We start from the raw sequence: 20,487 nt of genomic DNA, 5'->3' as shown, positions 1-20,487 counted from the left end.
ATCAAGGCTGTATATTGTCACCCTGCTTATTTAACTTCTATGCAGAGTACATCATGAGAAACGCTGGGCTGGAAGAAGCACAAGCTGGAATCAAGATTACCGGGAGAAATATCAATAACCTAAGATATGCAGATGACACCACCCTAATGATTCAGTTCCGTTCAGTTCAGTCGCTCATTCGTGTCCAACTCTTTGCAACCCCATGAATTGCAGCACGCCAGGCCTCCCTGTCTATCACCAATTCCTGGAGTTCACTCAGACTCACGTCCATTGAGTCAGTGATGCCATCCAGCCATCTCATCCTCTGTCGTCCCCTTCTCCTCCTGACCCTAATCCCTCCCAGCATCAGAGTGTTTTCCAATGAGTAAAGTCTTCACGTGAGGTGGCCAAAGTACTGGAGTTTCAGCTTTAGCATCATTCCTTCCAAAGAAATCCCAGGGCTGATCTCCTTCAGAATGGACTGGTTGGATTTCCTTGTAGTCAAATGCAAATCAAAACGATGAGGAGGTTATTCCCAAGCAATAGTCATTAAAAAGTCTACACAGAATAAATGCTAGAGAGGGCCTGAAGAAAAGGGAACTTACTACGCTGTTGGTGGAAATATATAATGGGAACAATCACTATGGGGAACAGTATAGAAATCCCTTCAAAAAAAAAAATACGGCTCCCATGAGATTCCAAGATTTCACTCCTGGGTGGGCATGTCTTCAGAGAAAACCATCCTTCCAAAAGACACAAGCACCCCAACAATGTTTGTGGCACTATTTACAATAGCCAAGGCATGGGCACACAGAAATGACCACCCACAGATGAATGGATGAGGATATGCTACACGTACCCAATGGATTAAGACTCAGCAGGAAACAGGAGAAAATCACGCCATTTGCAGCAACAAGAATGGACTGTGAGATGATCACACCAGGTCCAGTAAGTCAGACAGAGCAAGACAAACATCAGGTGTCACTTATACATCACATTTCAAAACTGATCACAGTGAACCAATGTTCAAATCAAAACGAGACTCACAGACAGGAAACTTAGAGTTAATGAGGGGGAAGCTGGGCAAGGGGTAAGGAGAAATTAGGAGGTTGGGATTAACATAAACACAATGATATTCATAAAATTGATGGTCAAGGTGGACCTGCTGGAAGCACAGGGAACTCTACTCAGCACTGTAATAACCTACGTGGGAGAAGAATCCGAAAAAGAAGAGCTAAGAGTGTAAGTGAATCAAGTTGCTGCAGAACTCAAACACACGCAACACAGCGTACCAACTGTACTACAACAGAAACAATAAAAATCAATGAAAATAAGTCCTACTCTGAACCCATCAAACCTCAGTGAGCCGGGCTGGTGTCACATCCCTCGAGCCTGAGCAGGCTTGGGTCCCAAGGCTGGACCGTGCTTGGGCTGAGGGAGCTGGGAGGATGTTCCAGCTGATGAGGCCGCCTCGGACCTGTAGTTCTTGGTCCCCTCTGATGGAGTGTGAGACGGGGACTCAATGGCCTAACTTAAAGGAAGAAGAATCCTTCAACTAAATGAATTCAATTGAGCCAACATTTATTGAGCATCTGCTCTGTTCCCATCTGGCACTTGAATAAACAAAAGATGAGTCAATCAGCCAGAGCAACTGATTCCTAATTTCCTATTCTAATGGCCAATCTGGGGGCACCAGCTCACGCAACCTCTTGGGCTGATGAACATGGCTGCCCAGCACTTTCTGCCTGAGATTCTCCCCTGTTTAGTTCTCAAGGCTCTGTTTTGCTCATGAATTCCACCCTGAGGGCAAGATAACCCCTTAATCTCACTCTGGCCTGTTGTATAATTTGTCCTTAATTATCTGTGCTCTGCCCAGGTCCTTTCTAGTCTACCTCTTCTTTTTCCTGCCAAGACGTGCACCAGCAAGCATTTATACTTGGACTTCAGAGTTCCCTTCTCCTGAGTCTACGCAATTCATTTGCTCACTCATCAAATGAGCACCTCCCAGGGGCCAGGCATGGTGCTCAGGATAGAACAGCATCTGAGACACGTCTCTGCCCCCCTCACCCCACTCCCTTGTAGCTTGCAGTCTAGCAGGACACAGTACCAGCTGCCAGTTGTTAAGCAACTCCTGTGTACCAGGCATTGTGCTAGCTATTCATAAACATTAATTCTCCCAGTCATCCGCAGGTCACACTGGGTCATCATCCCAGTCATACTATAACCCTATTTAACATGTAAGAAAAGGGTTCTGAAGCTCTGAGATCTCCCCAAGTTCACAGAACTGGGAAGGACTGGAACCCAAATCTGTCCTGCTTTAAAAGCCTCCAAAGATTTAAAAAAAAACAAAAAAACTTTACTTATTTATGGCTGTGCTGGTTTCCTGTCACTGCCCGAGCTTTCTCTAGCTGCAGCAGGTGGGGTTGCTCTCTAGGCGTGTTGCACAGGTTTCTCATTGTGGTGGCTTCTCTTGTTGCAGAGCGCAGGCTCCAGGGTGTACGGGCTTCACAGCTGCAGCTCCCAAGCTCAGCAGTTATGGTGTGAGGCTTAGTCGCTCCGCGGCATGCGGGATCTTCCCAGAACAGAGATGGAACTCACGTCTACTGCATTGGCAGGTACATTCTTTACTGCAGTGCCACCCGGGAAGCTCCAAAAGGCTTCAAAGTTCTGTTGTTCCTCCCAGAACCCACATTTCTAGCCGCCCCTTGGGCATTTCACTGGTGCCTTAAATGCAACAAAACTCCAAGTCCACCATTTTCCTCCCCCAGAAACACAGGCTAAAGAAAGGAAGGGAAGATACAAAAGATGGGAGGAAGGAAGGATGAAGGTACAAATCTAGCTAAGGAAACAAGACACAGGCTTTTCAGCAAATAAGACAGGTAAGGACAGCTTTGGAAACAGTATTGCTTCAAAATAATTATTCTAGAAATCCAGCTTGGACTATGTATTTTAATTATACTTGGATAACCGGGGCCTTGCTCCGGACGTGAAAGGTTGAAGTTGATTTCTCTGGCCCCCACTGCCTAATAATTGGGTTAAACGTGGTTTCAGAGCAAAGGCAATGGAAGGAGAGAACGGGGACCAAGACCAAACACACTAAACACAAATTCCTGTCTCAGTTCAGTTCAGTCGCTCAGTCGTGTCCGACTCTTCGCGGCCCCATGAACTGCAGCACGCCAGGCCTCCCTGTCCGTCACCAACTCCCGAAGTTCACCCAAACTCATGTGCATTGAGTCGGTGATGCCATCCAGCCATCTCATCCTCTGTTGTCCCCTTCTCCTCCTGCCCCCAATCCCTCCCAGCATCAGGGTCTTTTCCAATGAGTCAACTCTTTGCATGAGGTGGCCAAAGTACTGGAGTTTCAATGGTTTCCAATTACTTTGACTGGCTGAGCTTGACATTTGCTTTTGCAACACTGTTTCACAGTCTCTAGGAGAATGGGAATTGCCTCACAGCAATGGTCACTTTTAATTACAAGAGAAGCAAGTTCATCCTGATTAACCAAAGCAGTTGGCTCTGAGTAGAATGGCTCTTGGTAAGGTGCACATTTTGGGCTCTAACAACTCATGTGCTTGGGATCTAGCAAGTTCTTATTCCCCAATGACACAAAAACCATCCACAGGTATTCTAAAGGTGGCATTCTTACTTAATGACACTTTAGAGATAACCGAAGGCTAGCAAAGAAGCTAAATTAAATAGCAGGTTACCAACAATTCCTAACAAAACACATCTCACTAAAAATTCCAGAATTCAAGTTTTAGAGTCAGACAGATCTGGGTTGAAATCATGGTTCTGCAATTAGCAGTGGTGACCATGGTTAAGGATGGTAATTTAATCCCCTGAGCCTCAATTTGTTCACCTGAAAAATGGGGATAATACCACGAGTACTAAGTTAATATGAACTCCTCTGCATGAGTAACAGAATAGCGGTTTCTAATAAATGTTCCAGTGATATCATACTGACCATGAATCACTCTCCTCTTGGACAATTTACCTTAATTAAGGTTATCTGTCTACAATTCAACCAACCTGGGCCACGCATCAACCCCAGGACACCCTCCATCTATATGCATGACAAGGATGGTTACTGCTGCTCTTCTGGCCACTGGAGACCAAGTCCTGTTTTCATCCTGCAGGCTGTGTACACGGACCCGCCGGAAGACTCCCACGGCCAATGACCCAGACCTCAGTTACAGAAAGAAGAGCGACTTTTCCAAGAATAATGAAAACATCTCCCAGGTCCAGGGATTCACATGTTTGAAACTCCTAAGTACACTGACCATCAGCCTGCAGGGCTGCTGCACAACTCCAGGGGGCACCAGTGATCAGCACATGCTGGGGCTGGTGGGAGGTGGTAGCCACAGTATCAAGGCTCAAGGACGTTTCATTCCTGCTGGCCATGTAACCCCTTCTGATGAACTGTAGGCACACATGTGGGCTTATAATGGAGACTCCCAGACATGTTTTATTAAGTGTTGGACTTTCCTACTGGTCCAGTGGTGAAGAACCTGCCTGCCGATGCAGGGGATATGGGTTCCATCCCAGGTCTGCAAAGATCCCTCGTGCCACACAGTCACTAAGCCTGTGCACCACAACTACTGAGCCTGTGCCCTAGAGCCCAGGAGCCGTACCCACTGAGCCCACGCACGCACCTACTGAAGCCCCCTCACCATGAAAAGCCCGAGCACGGCAACTAAAGAAAGCCCATGTGTAACAACACAGACCCAGTGTTGCCAAAAGAAAAAAAAATACTTAATTTTCTTAAAAAGTGTTAACATGCTACCACTCATTTGAAAGCTGCTTGTCTTTCTAAGGTTAGAGGTAAGGAATCAACAAGATTAAAGAGGGGGGAAAAAGAAGGCATTTTCAGGAAAAAAAAATCAATAGCCATAGAACCATCTGATACAGAAAAACATTCTCAGCTACTTCATTATCCACCCAATTCCTGTAAAAACCATCCTCCACGAAGAGAGAAGCATCTGTTATTAATGCTTCACGGAGGGCTGGCTTATCCGCAGCCGCTCACTCCAGAATCAGCACCAAGTCCGTCTGCTGAGGATCTCCTGGGAGTTACCTGCATCTCTGTTCGTACTTCTTACCTGCAGAGTTGTACTCTGGTCTGAGAAGGGAGAACTGAAGAACGTGGTGACGATGCTCATGACGATTTCGGTGACGTACTTCTCCAGAATCGAGTCTGCGTGTTTCCTGTCGCTCGTGTTGTTACAGGCCTGGAGGACAAGTCAACGCTTTAGACCTTATACCAAACCCCGCAAGTTCCTTGTAAAATTAAGAAATCGATGACTATTTCTGCTAATTACCCTTAACAAAGGAAAGGCAAAAGCCTGCAAGTCAGTATTCCTCCTCCTAAGAGAGAACAATTAGGGACTTCCCTGGTGGCCCAGGGGTTAAGACTCCATGGTTCCAATGCAGGGGGCATGGGTTTGATCCCTGTAAGATTCAGCATGCCATGTGTGGTGCAACCAAAAAATAAAAACAAATGAATAAATAAAAGAGAACAATGATTAAAAAAAAAAAAAAAAGAATCATGGTAAAAGAGAAACAGATGAGCTTGGATATCATGGTGAAGAATTATAAAACATTAAAGTTGGCATGGGACCTACAAGGCCATCACTTCCTAATTCCTACCAACTTGTGGCCAGTCTAAAGCCCCCAAATGCATTATAGGCTTAATACCTACCGTTGCCTTTAGGTACCCTAAAAGTAAACTGTTTAAGTCATTCTTCTCTAGGTCATACGTAACTAATGCATATCATCAAGATACTTAATCAAGCATTACCACTGAGTCCACTGGGCATGATATTCTCCAAACCTACAACACTCCTTTCCATTCAGTGAAAACTCTACTGAGCCACAGGACTGCTGAAAAGAGTGGGCTGTGACTCAGAGTAACTGTCTGTGTAAGTTTGGGGGTGAAGGGAGACTTCAGGTTTCACCTGGACTTTAGATAATTTTGCTGTTAGAATACAATTACACATTTAGAAGAACAGGTTCAAGAAATTCAATTTTTTTTTTTTTTTTGACTACAACACGCAGCTTGTGGGATTTCACTTCCCCAACCAAGGACTGAGCCTGGGCCCCTGGCAGTGACAGCGAGAACTCTAACCACTGGACTACCGGGGAATTCTCCCCAAATATTTAACACCCATTTTATTACCAAACTCATTAGCCCTCTAATTGGAGATATAAAATTAGATATATAATTTTGAAAATTATGAAGGGTAAAACCATCAAATTTTATTAACTGTCATGTTCTAAGTCCAGTGATGAGCAGTGGGTAGACACATTCAAAAGTGAAGTCAGCAATGAATTTTAAAGCATTTTTTAACAACTTATGGCAGGGATAAGCCAAGTTAAGGGCTGGTGGCTGTTTCTATAAATGAAGTTTTACTGGAACCCAGCCATGCCCATCTGTTTACGTACTACTGTGGTCACTCTCACGCTACCAGAGCAGAGCTGAGTAGCTGTGACAGAGACCACACGGCCCACAAAGCCAAACATGTTTACTATCTGGGGCTTCACAGAAAACTTTGTTGAGTCCTGATTTAAAGAATCAAAGCAGGATTTCCATTTCAAGCCAAACCCCTAGATTTATGGGATTAAAAGACGAGGAAGAGCTTGAGATGAAAATATATACATATTTAAATTATATATATATATGTATATCAACCCTGAATACTCATTGGAAGGACTGATGCTGAAGCTGAAGCTCCAGTATTTTGGTTACTTGATGCGATCTGCCAACTCACTGGAAAAGTCCCTAATGCTGGGAAAGATCAAGGGCAGAAGAGAAGAGGGTGTCAGAGGATGAGATGCCTGGATGGCATCACTGATGCAATGGATATGAACTTGGGCAAACTTCGGGAGATGCTGAGGGACAGGGAGGCCCAGCGTGCTGCAGTCCATGGAGTCGCAAACAGTCGGACATGACTGGGCTGCTGAACAACAATATATATCTGTGATGCCAACACTAGGGTATTATTAAACACAGTCCTGATTAGAAGGAAATTAAGTTCTTGTAGGTTCCTTGTATTTATACTGGTAATGGTACAGTCAGGAGAAAATGCCACATTCTATGATTCTACCATGCACTTTTTTTTTTCCTTTTTAGCATCACAATGTTTCTGAAATTGGGATTCATTTCACAACTGTTCTGTGAAGGACTGAGTTACTTTCCCCCAACCTGACCACCACACAACTCCTATTAAATCCATGATGTGTCTTGTGAGGGTATAGTCCCATGGCTTTCAAACATGTATTAAGGTCACTGCAAAACCAAATCAAGACTACTGAAGCCATCCCGAAGGCTGGGTCAGGAAAGCAATAGGTGGGAAAGTGATGTGATTTGAAGGATCCTTGACACCAGATCTTAGGAGATAAATGCTCACACTCAGGAAGGTGTCCTTCGAGGAGAGACTCATTGTCAAAAAAGACAAAACTTTATATATCTGATTTTAATATGTCCCAGATTATCATTCCCAAATCAATCCATAAAGGATGAAATGAAAACCGAAATAACCTACCCTCCCTGAAGCTTGATGAATAAAATCTATTCTCAAGCTAGGAGTAAAAGATCAAAAGAAATAAGACGCAGTAAAAGAGCCAGGTATCTCCTTGTGCCACCAACTAGCAAGTTGCAATGACGTGACTGTCATCCCTACGTCTGCACAGGGAGACGCAGACCCACACAGACCCCTTCCCCTGTCTCCGTAGTTCCAGAAAGCCTTACCCTGCAGATGTCGACGAGGAAATTCTCAAACAATTTCCACATGTGATTGCTGGTATAAATCTCCTTCATTTCCACTTCCGTATCCACATAGCAGTGATTCAGGAAGTTAATGTAGGCAATTTTAACCTGAAAAAGAGAAACAGATTTTTCTGTAAAAATCAACTTATTCATAGGACATGTGGGACTGACTAGTTCCCTCAAATTAACAATGACAAGGACAGACCAAGATGGCCATTCCATTTTCTCTTGGCCACTGAATCTCTATGGCTTTCTGATGGTCAAAATTCACCAAGACGACATCTGAAAACAAAGCTTTTGGAAGAGAAGATGTTCCTGACTTCCAGGTGAAGAATGCAACAGAACACTGGGACCACAGAAGAGGGCCAGGTTTGACTACATTAAAGTTAAGAATTTCTACTCATGAAATGGCTCTGTTACAAGAGTTAAATGACACAACTGGAGAGAAGCTATTTGCAATGCATATCTCCACAAGGAATTCTTACAGATCTCTGCGTGTAAGATGGAAAAAAGGGGCAAAAAATGTGATCTGATATTTACTTAAAGGAATAGTAAATATCAAAAACAATATATGGAAAGGGGCTGAATCTCATTTAGTAATCAAGAAGACAGAAATTAAAACCACTATGAGGTATCACTATACAGCCTCCAGACTGAAAAATAATAAATAATAAAGGGCATAACAACAATAAGAGCTGTCAGGATTTGGAGTGATAAGAGCTCTGTGGTGTGGGGCCGCTGAGGTCAAACTGCTGGAAGGCACTTCACACTGTCAAGTCAAAAGAAATGCACCTTGCATGACACAGCACTTCTAAGTGTTCACCCTGCCAAAATGCAATAACTTTTCCAAAAAGTAGTCTAAAAACAGTATATATTTAATATATACTACATAATCTATGCTGTGCTGTGCTCAGTTGCGTCTGATTTGTTGCAACCCCATAAACTGTAGCCATCAGGCTCCTCTGTCCATGGGGTTCTCCAGGCAAGAATACTGAGGTGGGTTCCCATGCCATTCTCCAGGGGATCTTTCCAAACCCAGAGATTGGACCCAGGTCTCCTGCATTGCAGGTGGATTTTTTACCATCTGAGCTACCAGGGAAGCCCAAGAACACTGGAGTGGGGAGCCTCTCCCTTCTCCAGGGGATCTTCCCAACCCAGGAATCGAACCGCGGTCTCCTGCATTGCAGGCTGGTTCTTTACCACCTGAGCTACCAAGGAAGCTGAAAATATGCGCACGCTCGCTCTCTCTCTCTCTCTCTCTCTCCACACACACACACACACACATATAAATGCATATGTATATATACTAATAATATAAACTAATACTACATATTTTAAAACATGAACAAAAATATATATTGCATGATCCATTTTTTTTTGTTACTAGTTAATGTATATGAATAGGGAAAACAAAAGCTGAAAGGATTTACTAAAAACCTAACAGGTATTTATTATGGGTGGTAAAACTGTAGATTACTTTCCATTTCTTACTGGTTACCTGCTGTTCCTGAATATTTTAAAGCTGTCATTCATGATTTTTGCATCGCAAGTTTTTGTTTTAAAGAATAAACCTATTAAGTTTTACACTGGTGTGAACTGTCTCCCTAGCCACCGTTCATCTCATTTCTGAGAGGTCCGTTCAGCTCAACGCTCCTGTTTCAACAGGTGAAATGACTGCAGCAGTTTCCTGTTCTTTCTCAAGGAGACAAAAAGAAAGATTTACTTCCCCTGTCATCCCTCTCACACAAAATCAAGGCTCAAGAGGATGCTGTTTTGGCCACTGGAAGTCTCACAGCTAAGTGAGCCGTGGGTGTCAAAGCTGTGAGGTCCCACCTGGGTCAGCTCCCATCCAGCCGCACCCCCCCGCCCCACACCATGTGGAGAGTCAGAGCCCACCCACCCTGGGGACACAGTCGCTCACCTCGGGGATGCAGTCCTCGTGGGTCACCACGCGGACAATGTCATCCAGCGGGAGCAGGGAGTTGCATTTGATCTCCGTGTAGACGTTCTTGCCCTCCGTGCACACGGCCAAGAGCTCCACCAGATGGATGTGGTACATGAGGGGGCTGTTCTCGTCCATCCGGTCCCGCTCAGACCTCATCATCTGAATCAGGGTCTGGAAAGAGGCTCTGTCGTTGTAGAACACGAGGACATCCTCTCCTGAATTAACCAGCTGTGATCAGTGAGAGAGCGAGACTTGTTTATAGCACAAGCTTGCTGGGATGGGGGAAGCATTAAAAAAGAAATCTATTCACACAGAAAGAGAGTTTCTGTCAGCATTTACCTTCCAAATCCAGCTGCATTTATATTACTGAACTCATCTACACTTCATTCATTTTTATTACTAAACAACTAAAAAATTCAGCAGCAGCATTTTCATTCAGATATAAAAATATCACAGCAGTCCTAAACATTATTAGGGGAAGAGAAAGTCTACATACCAGCATTCACGTATCAAGCAAAATGTAGATTTCAAGCCTGCCCTTGTATTTCCCCTAATTATTGGGCTATGATTTTTTTTTTCTTTTTAAAAATGTTCCCATCTCCTTTCACGCTTTGTATTTTTGTTACAGCTCTTTCATACACTGCCTTATTTCTTCACAATCACAAATAATCCAATTCTAAGTAAGATACACCTTCCTTTCAGCACTCAAAGAGTCAAGGCATTCCTATTCATAAAACTTGTCTGCTGGGGACTGGGGGTTCTCATTAATCTACTTAAGAATTAAGTGTTGAAATTGTTCAGCACTGCATGAAATATGAAAGATCCAAAAAGGGCTGACACAGAAGTCAAAATAAATACGGTCAATATTATTCACTTAATAACAGCTAACCTTTATGAACTCTGAGAATGTTCCCACAGTAGCTTACAATACCAACTGGAGCAGCCATTCCAATAAATGGTAGCTATCACTGTCATCTTTATCTCATTTAACTAGCCTGTGAGTTTCTCAATCCTGAATCACGCAGCCTGGGACATGGACCAGAAGACATGTGTATCCCAGGTCAAGCCAACACTTTTAACGACACTATACCATCTTTCACTGAACTCATATATGTAGATAAGACCACAACTCCAGGTGTTAGCTGGATTTACTTGAGATTCCATTTATTTTTTAAAGATGGAAAGATGACAGCAAGCACCTACAGAAGCTGAAGTCCCGAGGGTGACAGAGGACCCTCCTGGGACAGACGGCATCCATGGGCACTGACGTCTGACAGAGACCCAAGGGGAACTTTGCCCCGATTCTACTGACCAGCTTCTCGTAAAGCATCAACCAACAATATTGCCAGCTAGTTAATTAGGTGGATAATTTTTTTAAGTTATAGAATTCACAAGAAGAACTTCTTTGGCTCAAAGGATTCTATCCACATTTAACCTCAATTCAATGTATTTTGGTTCAATTTTCTTGGGCTGTTTTACTCTCTCAGAAGAATTCTAGCCAACGATCCTTAAAATAGATTTATTGCTATGAAAAAGTAGATTGGATTCTTGGCTGTTTCTACAGTTTAAGCTCACACACACAAGATCACACACACTTGTGCGTGCACACACATACATTATTTTTTTTTTTAATGGCCCCTGGACACGGTGCCAGGTTATACAAATAAAATTAAATAATTTGTAAGTCCCTGAGAACATCGGATGAAGGTATTTAGAAATACATAGCTGTCACCTCGGCCATGACCATGTCTTGGCACTTCTTGATGAATTTCCCTTCAGCCTTGACAATCGTCTGCAGGAACTTAATGTACTGGACATTTCGACCGTGAGTCTCGATGCAGTGAACAAAGTGCTGGACGACCCGCTCGTTGATCTCGCTGCACAGTTGGAAGTTGTTCATGAAGATGTGCTGCATCGTGACGGCTTCCAGGATCTGACGCGAGAGCAAGGGCACAGAGACAGGATCAAAGGAAGGGCGAGGCGAGAAAGAGTCTATCCCAACACAGGCAGGGGCATTCAGCCCCGCGAGAGCATCTTTCTCCATCCTCGCTTCTGTAGGGTTTCCTGTTAACTCAGCTTTTTCAATCATGTGTAATAAAACCACAGGACAGTAAACACATCATTAGTTTTCTGCTGAATGAATTTCAGAGGGAAGCTCAGCACCCAGACCAAGAAACAAAATAGACCCCTTTATGGCCCGCTCTCTCCAAGTTTAACAATTATTTTGGCTTCCACAACCACAGATTAGTTTTGCCCAGTCTTGAACCTCAAGCATCCTCTTCTACCTGCCTTTTGTTCAAATTGCAATCGTGTCATCCGTGTTGTATGTGTTACTAGCTTGTTGACTATCACTGCTACACACATTCCGTCGCATGAATATACCACGTGCATTTATCTGTTGATGGGCATTCGGGGGAGTGACTTAGCAATTAAATCCCCACCACCACCACCGGTCTTAAGCGTAAGGAGTGACACAATTCTTATGACATGTGTGATGAACAGGGTCCCTCTGAACATTCTTCTAAATGTCTTCTGATAAATGAAATGTATGCATTTCTGTTGGCTTTATACCCAGGAATAATGTTGGGTTGCAGAGTTCAAATACATTTGGCTTTGGAAGATACTCCCAAACAGCTTTGAAACAAATTAACAATTTACATTCTACATTACAGCTACTCCATAGTGTTGCCAATACTGAGTAGTGTCAGTTTTTTAATTTCATAATTTGTTGTAAATAACTTCCTCAATTTTCATTTCTCTGATGCTGAACCATGTTGAGGGCTTTGTGATAGCTGTTGGCCATTTGGATAATCTCTACGGCAGAGCGTCCCATTTTAAAGTTTTTAGCTCATTTGAAAGAGTGGGCTGTGATCTTCCTCACGGACCTTCTGGAGTTTGTTGCTTCTACTGGGAGTGAAGTTGCTCCTGGACTTGAACACTGAGTGTTTTCTCTCACTGGGGCTTGTCTTCGCTTACTCTTTACAGTGTCATTTGACAAATAGAAGTTCTTGATTTTTTTTTAAAGATTTTTTTGTCTTGGACCATTTAAAAAGTCTGTATCGAATTTGTTACAATTTTGTGTCTGTTGTTCATCTATTGGTTTTTTGGCCAAGAGGCATGTGGATGGGATCACAGCTTCCTGACCAGGGACCAAACCCACACCCCCTGCACTGGAAGGCGAAGGCTTAACCACTGGACCACCAGGGAAGTTCTGCATTGATTTTTTTTTAAAGTCTGATTTATTGATATTTTCCTGCATGACTAGTGCTCTTTGCATTCATTGTGAGAAAAGTTCCCTTCCATAAGGTCATGAGGATATTTTCATGTTTTCCTTCAGAAGCTTCATTTTCTACTTTTTATCCAGACTTTCAGAGTTATTAGGTTTAATGACTGGTGTGAGGTAAGGGGCTTTAACCTTTTCATCTTTTGCCTTTTCATTAACATGAAAAGGATGGAAGATGACTCTACAATGCAGCAGTTCTTTTTCTGGAAAGCTCCAGCAGTATGGATGAGTACTTAGGTGTGTTTGTGTGTGTGCATGTGAGTGTGTGTTAATGTACAAGGCTGTCCTTTGCAGTACTGCTCATGAGCCAAAAATCAGACACTGCTGAACTGTCCATTAATAAGGAAATGGTTTCAAAAAAGTTACAGCCATTCTGCCCATGTGCGCTCAGTTGCTTCAGTCGTGTCCAACTCTTTGTGACCCCATGGGCTGTAGCCCACCAGGCTCCTCTGTCCATGGGATTCTCCAGGCAAGAATACCGGAGTGGATTACCATTTCCTCCTTTAGGGGATCTTCCCAACACAGGGATCAAACCCGTATCTCCTGCACTGCAGGCAGATTCTTTTACTGCGGAGCCACCGGGGAAGTATTTAGCCATGAAAATCAATGAGAAAAATTTATATATCTCTGACTTACAAAGATACCCAAGATGTGTAAGTGAAAAAGGCAAAATACAAAAACAATGTGTACAGTGTACCACCATTTTCCTATAAAAAAAGCATAACACGTATGTAACATATTAAAAACATATGTAATTAAAATGTAACACAATTATGTTTTACATGGACACATTATGTTTTGTGTAAACATAGAAAACTTGATGCACGACCTCAGGAGGATGTGGCTGGACAGTGAGAATTGGTACTTTGCTACAGCTGGAGTTTGATGTAATGAGGAATGCTACTAAGAGAAAATACATTTATCTTGCATCTACCACCGCTTCCTCCCTCCTTCTACCTTTTTTTCCCATAAAGTATTTACGTCCTCCTGAGAGCTGATCAAAATGTTCCCCATCAGAATGAAGGTTGCATCATAACAAGTCCCAGCGGCCACAACAGCAAAAGAACAAGCTGTTCTCTTCTCTTCCTGCTTCCACCCCCCGCGGTCCTCCTCCCAGCACAGAGTCCCAGACAGGCCTCCAGTCTTACCCCTGGGTTTAGAAACAGGTTTATATGTTTGTGGAGCAGAGCCTGATTCTGCTGGTTGCCGGCACAGAAATTCTGAAGAAACTCATGAGCCAGCCTCATTATCTCCTGCATCTTGGTGTCTTCAGCCTGTGAGGGAGAAGACAGATGAAAAACAGGTCGAAGACCCCGGCTAGGCCTTTGGCAAGAGGTCAGATAGAGAAAGCAGCGATCTCTAGGCCAGGATTCCATGATGCCCCCATCCCCTCAACTCATGTGGGGCTCTGGGGGTGCTTCAAGGGGCTGGCTGTATAAAAACATTGGGGGGTGCTGCACCTCTGACTCTTGCAGAGAAATCAGAAATTTGTCTATGCTTCATGGAGGAAAGTGAATTCTCTCCCACTAGCCTTGGGCAATCAAATGAAATGATTTTATCACGGAAAAAGGACATAGAGAATGAAAGCTAATAGGAACTCTCTGAGATCCCACTGTCCAGCAACTGCTGAAATTTCTAAACCCCCTACTTCTGAAAATACGGATGGACAGCAGAGCAGGGGCCAACTTCATCACTGGCTATAAGCACATCTCCCAGCTCTCAGGCACACATTTTCAAGTTGCCTTAACCTATGGACACCCTAAATGCTGGCAGCAGTTAACACAGCAAAGTGGAACTCTAGATTCTAAATTGGGCAGATGTACCCGTCTTGACTCCTTTCCCCATCACCTGACATATGATTTAACCTAAGACTTAGCTTTCCTACTTACACAGTCAGGATAATGTATGTCTCAGGCATTTCCCATGGCTGATTAGCAGATTCTCATGTCATATATCAAAAACACATACTCAGTAAGCAACCAGGATACACTTTACAGCATGGGCAAGTATAGCTATCATCTTGCAATAACTTTTAATGCAATATAATCTGTAAAGATACCAAATCCTTTTGCTGTACACCTGAAACTAATATTGTAAATCAACTACACTTCAAAAAAATACACTCAATGTTTGTAAAGAGTTAGATGCCTATGTTAATCCTAAAGGAAATCAACCCTGAATACTCATTGGAAGGACTGATACTGAAACTGAAGCTCCAATACTTTGGCCACTTGATGCGAAGAACTGACTCAATGGAAAAGATCCTAATGCTGGGAAAGACTGAAGGCGAGAGGAGACAGAGAACCAGATGATAGGATGGCATCACTGACTCAACAGACATGAGTTTGAGCAACCTCTGGGAAATGCTGATGGACAGGGAAGCCTGGTGTGCTACAGTTCATGGAGTCGCAAAGAGTCAGACAGGACTGAGCAACTGAACGACAAAGAGGCCCATGACAGGACAATTATATAGAACCTCCTGGGACTTCCCTGGGGGTCCAACAGCTAAAACTCGAAGGTCCCAATGCAGGGGGCCCAGGTGTGACCCTGGTCAGGGAACTAGATCCCACATGCAGCAACTAAAGAACCCGCATGCTGCTACGAAGATTGAAGATCCCACATGCTGTACTTAAGACCCAGTGCAACCAAATAGATAGACATTTAAAAACAAAGAAACCTCTTGCTACTTTCAGTTCAGTCGCTCAGTCGTGTCTGTCTCTTTGTGACCCCATGGCCTGCAGCACGCCAGGCCTCCCTGTCCATCACCAACTCCCAGCACGCCAGGCCTCCCTGTCCATCACCAACTCCCAGCATGCCAGGCCTCCCTGTCCATCCTCCTGGAGTTTACCCAAACTCTTGTCCATTGAGTCGGTGATGCCATCCAACCATCTCATCCTCTGTCATCCCCTTCTCCTCCCACCCTCAATCTTTCCCAGCATCAGGGTCTTTTCAAATGAGTCAGATCTTCGCATCAGGTGGCCAAAGTATTGGAGTTTGAGCTTCAGCATCAGTCCTTCCAATGAACACCCAGGACTGATCTCCTTTAGGATGGACTGGTTGGATCTCCTTGTGGTCCAAGGCGCTCTCAACAGTCTTCTCCAACACCACAGTTCAAAAGCATCGATTCTTCGGCACTCAGCTTTCTTTATAGTCCAACTCTCACATCCATGCATGACTACTGGAAATACCATAGCCTTGACTAGATGGACTTTGTTGGCAAAGTAATGTCTCTGCTTTTTAATATGCTGTCTCGGTTGGTCATAACTTTCCTTCCAAGGAGTAAGCGTACTACTTGCTACTTTACCCAGTTCTAAACAAGCCACTACTTAAAAGAGTAAAAACAAAACGAGAAGCCTCCCCAAATGGAAATCACCCCTCATATTCACAGAGCCCACTTCATCTTCCTCAGTCACCTCACATACATCCCCTCGTTTCAGAGGCAGAGTGCCGCAGTTGGGAATGCAGGCCCTGACACCAGGCTGCATGGCCCTTAGGCCAGATGAACAGCTTCTGAGCTGTGTGACCTTGGGCAAGGAACTTAACCTTTCAGTTTCCTCATCTGTAACAAGGAGCTGATAAAGGACATGCTTCCTATTGTGGTTATGAAGATTAAATGAGAAAATTCATGTCAAGTGCTTAGACCATAATGACTCATTAAATGTTAGCTGCTGTTACTGGTCTAGACTAAGGTCAGCAAACTTTTTTCTTAGAGGTCCAGATATATACTTCAGGGCTTTATGGGTCAAAAAACAAAACAGAGGACATTATGCACACACCTATATAACCCCTAAAAATTTAACTATTCAAAAACATACATATGTGTACCTATGGATGATTCATTTTGATGTTTGGCAGAAAACAACGCAATACTGTAAAGCAGTTATCCTTCAATTAAAAATAAATAAAGCTAAAATTGAAAACAAAACAAAACGTAGCAACCATTCTTGTCTCTAGCGCTATATAAAAACAGGCGGTAGGCTGGAGGTGATCCATGTCTGCAGTCTGCCCACTCTGATCTAGACCACAGCCTTGTGAGAAAATAGAACACTTCTGCCAGGAACACTGATGGAAGGAACCCAGACTCCCAGGGTGACAGATGAACAAAGCAGGAGGTTTAAAGAGGACGCTGACAGCAAGTCTCAGAACAACAAAGGAGGTATTAGATTTGTCTCTCATTTACAGAGAGAGGGGCAAAGTTTCTAAGCTCTAAGAAATCAGAGGGTCTGGGACAGAGACACACCACAGCAACCCTGAACCACTGTGCATTCTTCCCTTTCTTCACCTACTAAAGGAATCTGCTGGCAGACAAGCTACCTAAAAGCTTCTGCCCTTCAAAGCAGATTTTTACAGGGCAAGGAGCTCACAAAGACATAACACGAACTTACCTGTTCGTAAGAGTCCCTCCGCTGTCCTTACACAATGGGATGGCTGTATCCATCCAAAAACCAGACAAAGTATACACACACAATGTTCTGCCTTTGAGTCACCAATTCCAGCTGAATCTGGTTCCTATAGATCCCTCCAACACTGCTCTGAGAATGAATGTCTCATTAAGGAAACAGGTTACTATGAGGCAAAGCCAAGGCCAGCAACCTTTCTCCTGACATTCTTCACACAGACGGAGACGAATCCACTTGCTGGTTTGAGTCCAAACATTGGCCAAGTTTGGATGACAGCCACATCCATCTGTATTAATTCCAGGTTACTGAAGCCCCTGATCTATTGAAGGGATTAAACTTGTACTTTTATCTGTAGCTGGTGAAAAGCCTGACCTATCAGATTCACACAGGCCCCGTGACTAAGGAGACGGCCTCGGGAGGGAACTTCCTAAGGTGCAGGGTAGCGGGTGAAAGTGAGGAGCAGGTGGGGTGGAAGGCGAGCCGTCCAAGGCCCAGGCTCCCACAGATGAGCTGAGCAGGCTCTGCTACGTGCAGCTGGGCCTTCCAGACAAGTTTCTAAACCTCTCTGGCTTCAGTCCTCTCATCTAGAACGGGGCACCTATCTCCTCTGGGTGTCCTGAGGATTAAATGAGAGAATAATGTAAAAGCCTCAGCACAGGGCCTGGTACCTGGCAAGCAGTGGGCAGGGAACCTCCTTCAGGTGACTTCACTAGGGAGCCTCTGGGGAATTCAACAGCCCAGCACCTAAGTCTCAACTCTAAAACTTCCCAGCCTCGGTCCCCTCATCCATCAAGTGGAAACGCCAAGAACGCCACACTGGGTTTTAGAAGCTTGAATGAATGCTTTCATTTTGTTCTACTGGACACTGTTATTCTTTGTATTTATTTATTATTATTTTTTAGCCATACTACACTGCATGTAGGATCTTAATTTCCCAGCTAGAGACTGAACCGATGCTCCCTAGAGTGAAAGAAGAGTCCTCCTAACCACTGGGCCACCAAGGAAGCCCCGAATGAACGCTTTTAGAAGTGCCCTGTCAGGTCTATGCTATCCTGCTTCCCTCCATCCCATCACTAGCAATGCCAAATGCTAACACGAAAAATGAGAGATGTAGCTTAATTTCTATCAACAGAAAAGATGACTTAGACTGAGCAGAATCCAACAGATCGAACCTAACCAGCTGTCAGCACACAGCGAGGACTTCGAGTTGACAAGTCCTATGTCCTCACATGCATTTATAGCTTGCATGGCTGAGGAACAAGGCAGACGAAACTGTACTGCACATACTTATTAAGCTTTGGTGATCCAGTATCTCTGATGTGGGAAGACAGCTTTCTCTGGCTCTCCTGAACTCACCAGTTCATCCCCCTGCTCTGAAAGTCGAAAACTGCAGTCCCTGTGATGGGGGGGGGGTTCATAATTGATCACTTACGCTAATCTGATTTCATAATCATACATGTGATCTGGGGGAGTTATTGATGGCCATGTCACAAGCTCTTCTAAAACACACTGGATTCAAAACAATAAAGAGCTTTTACAACTCTTTAAAAAAAGGAAAACAAGTGTATGGTACAAGTCCACGTGCAGAGACAGCTCTGTCCACCAGACCTTTGTACTCAGACCAAGCTGCCTGGCAGGGAAGTAAGGAGAGAACAGACTCCTCCTTCATTATAGAGTTCTAAAAGTGGAGGGAGGTTATGGGGGGCTTCACTGTACTTCTACCATGCTCTGTTTGTTTCACGTCAATTACCTAAGATTGCTTCACAGTGACAGTCATCACACATCAGCTTCATTTCTTCACCAACCGTTCCCAAGTGTGAAGGTTTTGGGAAAACCCAGGAACCCGCCCTCTAGGAGCAGCAGCCGTGGGGTCTGGCTGCAGGGAGGGGGCGATGCCCACCTTCTCGTAGGGGATCTGCAGCAGCTCCAGCACCACGGCGTGGGCGCCCATGTTCCGGAGCAAGCGCTGTTGCTGCTTCCTGCTCTTCCGCACGGATGCGCTCTCTTGAACACAGAGTTTGCTGAGTCGGATCAAAATCTGGTAGGAAGAAAGGTCAAAGTTTCTCGTCAACTCACATCTCTGTTCTGAGGATCTAACCTGGAGCCTGGCCACTACAGTTCCTGATACCTCACTGGGTACATGGAATTTGCTAAGAGAATAGATCTTAAGCATTCTTATCTCCCCCTACCATCCTCCAAAAGTTACTTCTGTGAGTGATGGATGTGTTAATTAACTTGATTGTGGTAATGATTTCACTATGTATATATCAAATTATCACATTGCCAAGTATATTATACTTTTGTCACTTATACCTCAAAGTTTGAAAAAAAAAGTTGTAAGAAACAAAAATCAATCTCAGAAAAGTAGGAAGCATAGTTGGAAGAAAGATTGCCAGGGGGTGGTGTGGGCAGGAAGGTAAAAGGGATCACAGTCCATTAAGAACATAGTAAGAGGGAAAGTTCTCTAACTTGTAGGATCCTTACTGGTTGTATTGAACCAAATCCACATATGGCTAAGAACAAGTCTTCTAGATTAACGACTGGATTATGGCTCCATCAGCAAGTGGGATGCTTTCAGGTATCCTAAAATGGTATGGGGGCTTCCCTGTTGGTTCAGTGGTAAAGAATCTGCCTGTCAGTGCAGGAGACGCAGGTTCAGTCAGTCCCTGGTCCGGGAAGATCCCCTGGAGAAGGAAATGGCAATCCACCCTAGTGTTCTTGCCTGGCAAATTCCATGGACAGAGGAGCCTGGTGGGCTACAGTCCATGGGACTGCAAAAGAGCTGGACATGACTTAGCCACTAAACAACAACAACAATAAAGCTATGACTCAGCATCACTGCCAAAAACTTGGGAAGAATTTGTTCTGGGGTAAAAAACAAACAAAAACACACCAAGCTTCTAGCCTCTCAACTTTGAATCAACCTATGCAAAGATTTCTAAAGAACTAAGGTTCTCATTGGTGACACTGTGTGTCAGCAATCAAGATAAATCATTGATAATTTTACCACTTCACTCTTCCTTCAACTGTAAACCTTCAGAAGTATAGGTGCTGGTGGCCCCCATACAAGGTGAGGAAACACACATGATGTGAACTGAGGCCTGACACTAAGACC

General features: G+C 44.1%; 1 protein-coding gene across 1 annotated transcript in view; it reads right to left on the bottom strand.

The window, feature by feature from the left end:
• Window positions 1–20,487, bottom strand: part of ITPR1 (inositol 1,4,5-trisphosphate receptor, type 1) — a 355,741-nt gene that overhangs the window by 146,984 nt on the left and 188,270 nt on the right. Inside the window, exons 30-35 of the mRNA XM_010844129.1 lie at window positions 19,273–19,410; window positions 14,121–14,246; window positions 11,422–11,622; window positions 9,666–9,917; window positions 7,727–7,852; window positions 5,079–5,207 (exon numbers count right to left, since the gene is read on the bottom strand). Of these exons, the coding sequence (XP_010842431.1) occupies window positions 5,079–5,207; window positions 7,727–7,852; window positions 9,666–9,917; window positions 11,422–11,622; window positions 14,121–14,246; window positions 19,273–19,410 (972 nt within the window). The remainder of the gene's footprint in view (window positions 1–5,078; window positions 5,208–7,726; window positions 7,853–9,665; window positions 9,918–11,421; window positions 11,623–14,120; window positions 14,247–19,272; window positions 19,411–20,487) is intronic.

This window comes from Bison bison, unplaced genomic scaffold (assembly GCF_000754665.1).
Source record: "Bison bison bison isolate TAMUID 2011002044 unplaced genomic scaffold, Bison_UMD1.0 scf7180017864194, whole genome shotgun sequence".
NCBI lineage: Eukaryota > Metazoa > Chordata > Mammalia > Artiodactyla > Bovidae > Bison > Bison bison.
Note: the sequence above shows the minus strand (reverse complement) of the source record. Positions and strands in the feature narration are given on the sequence as shown.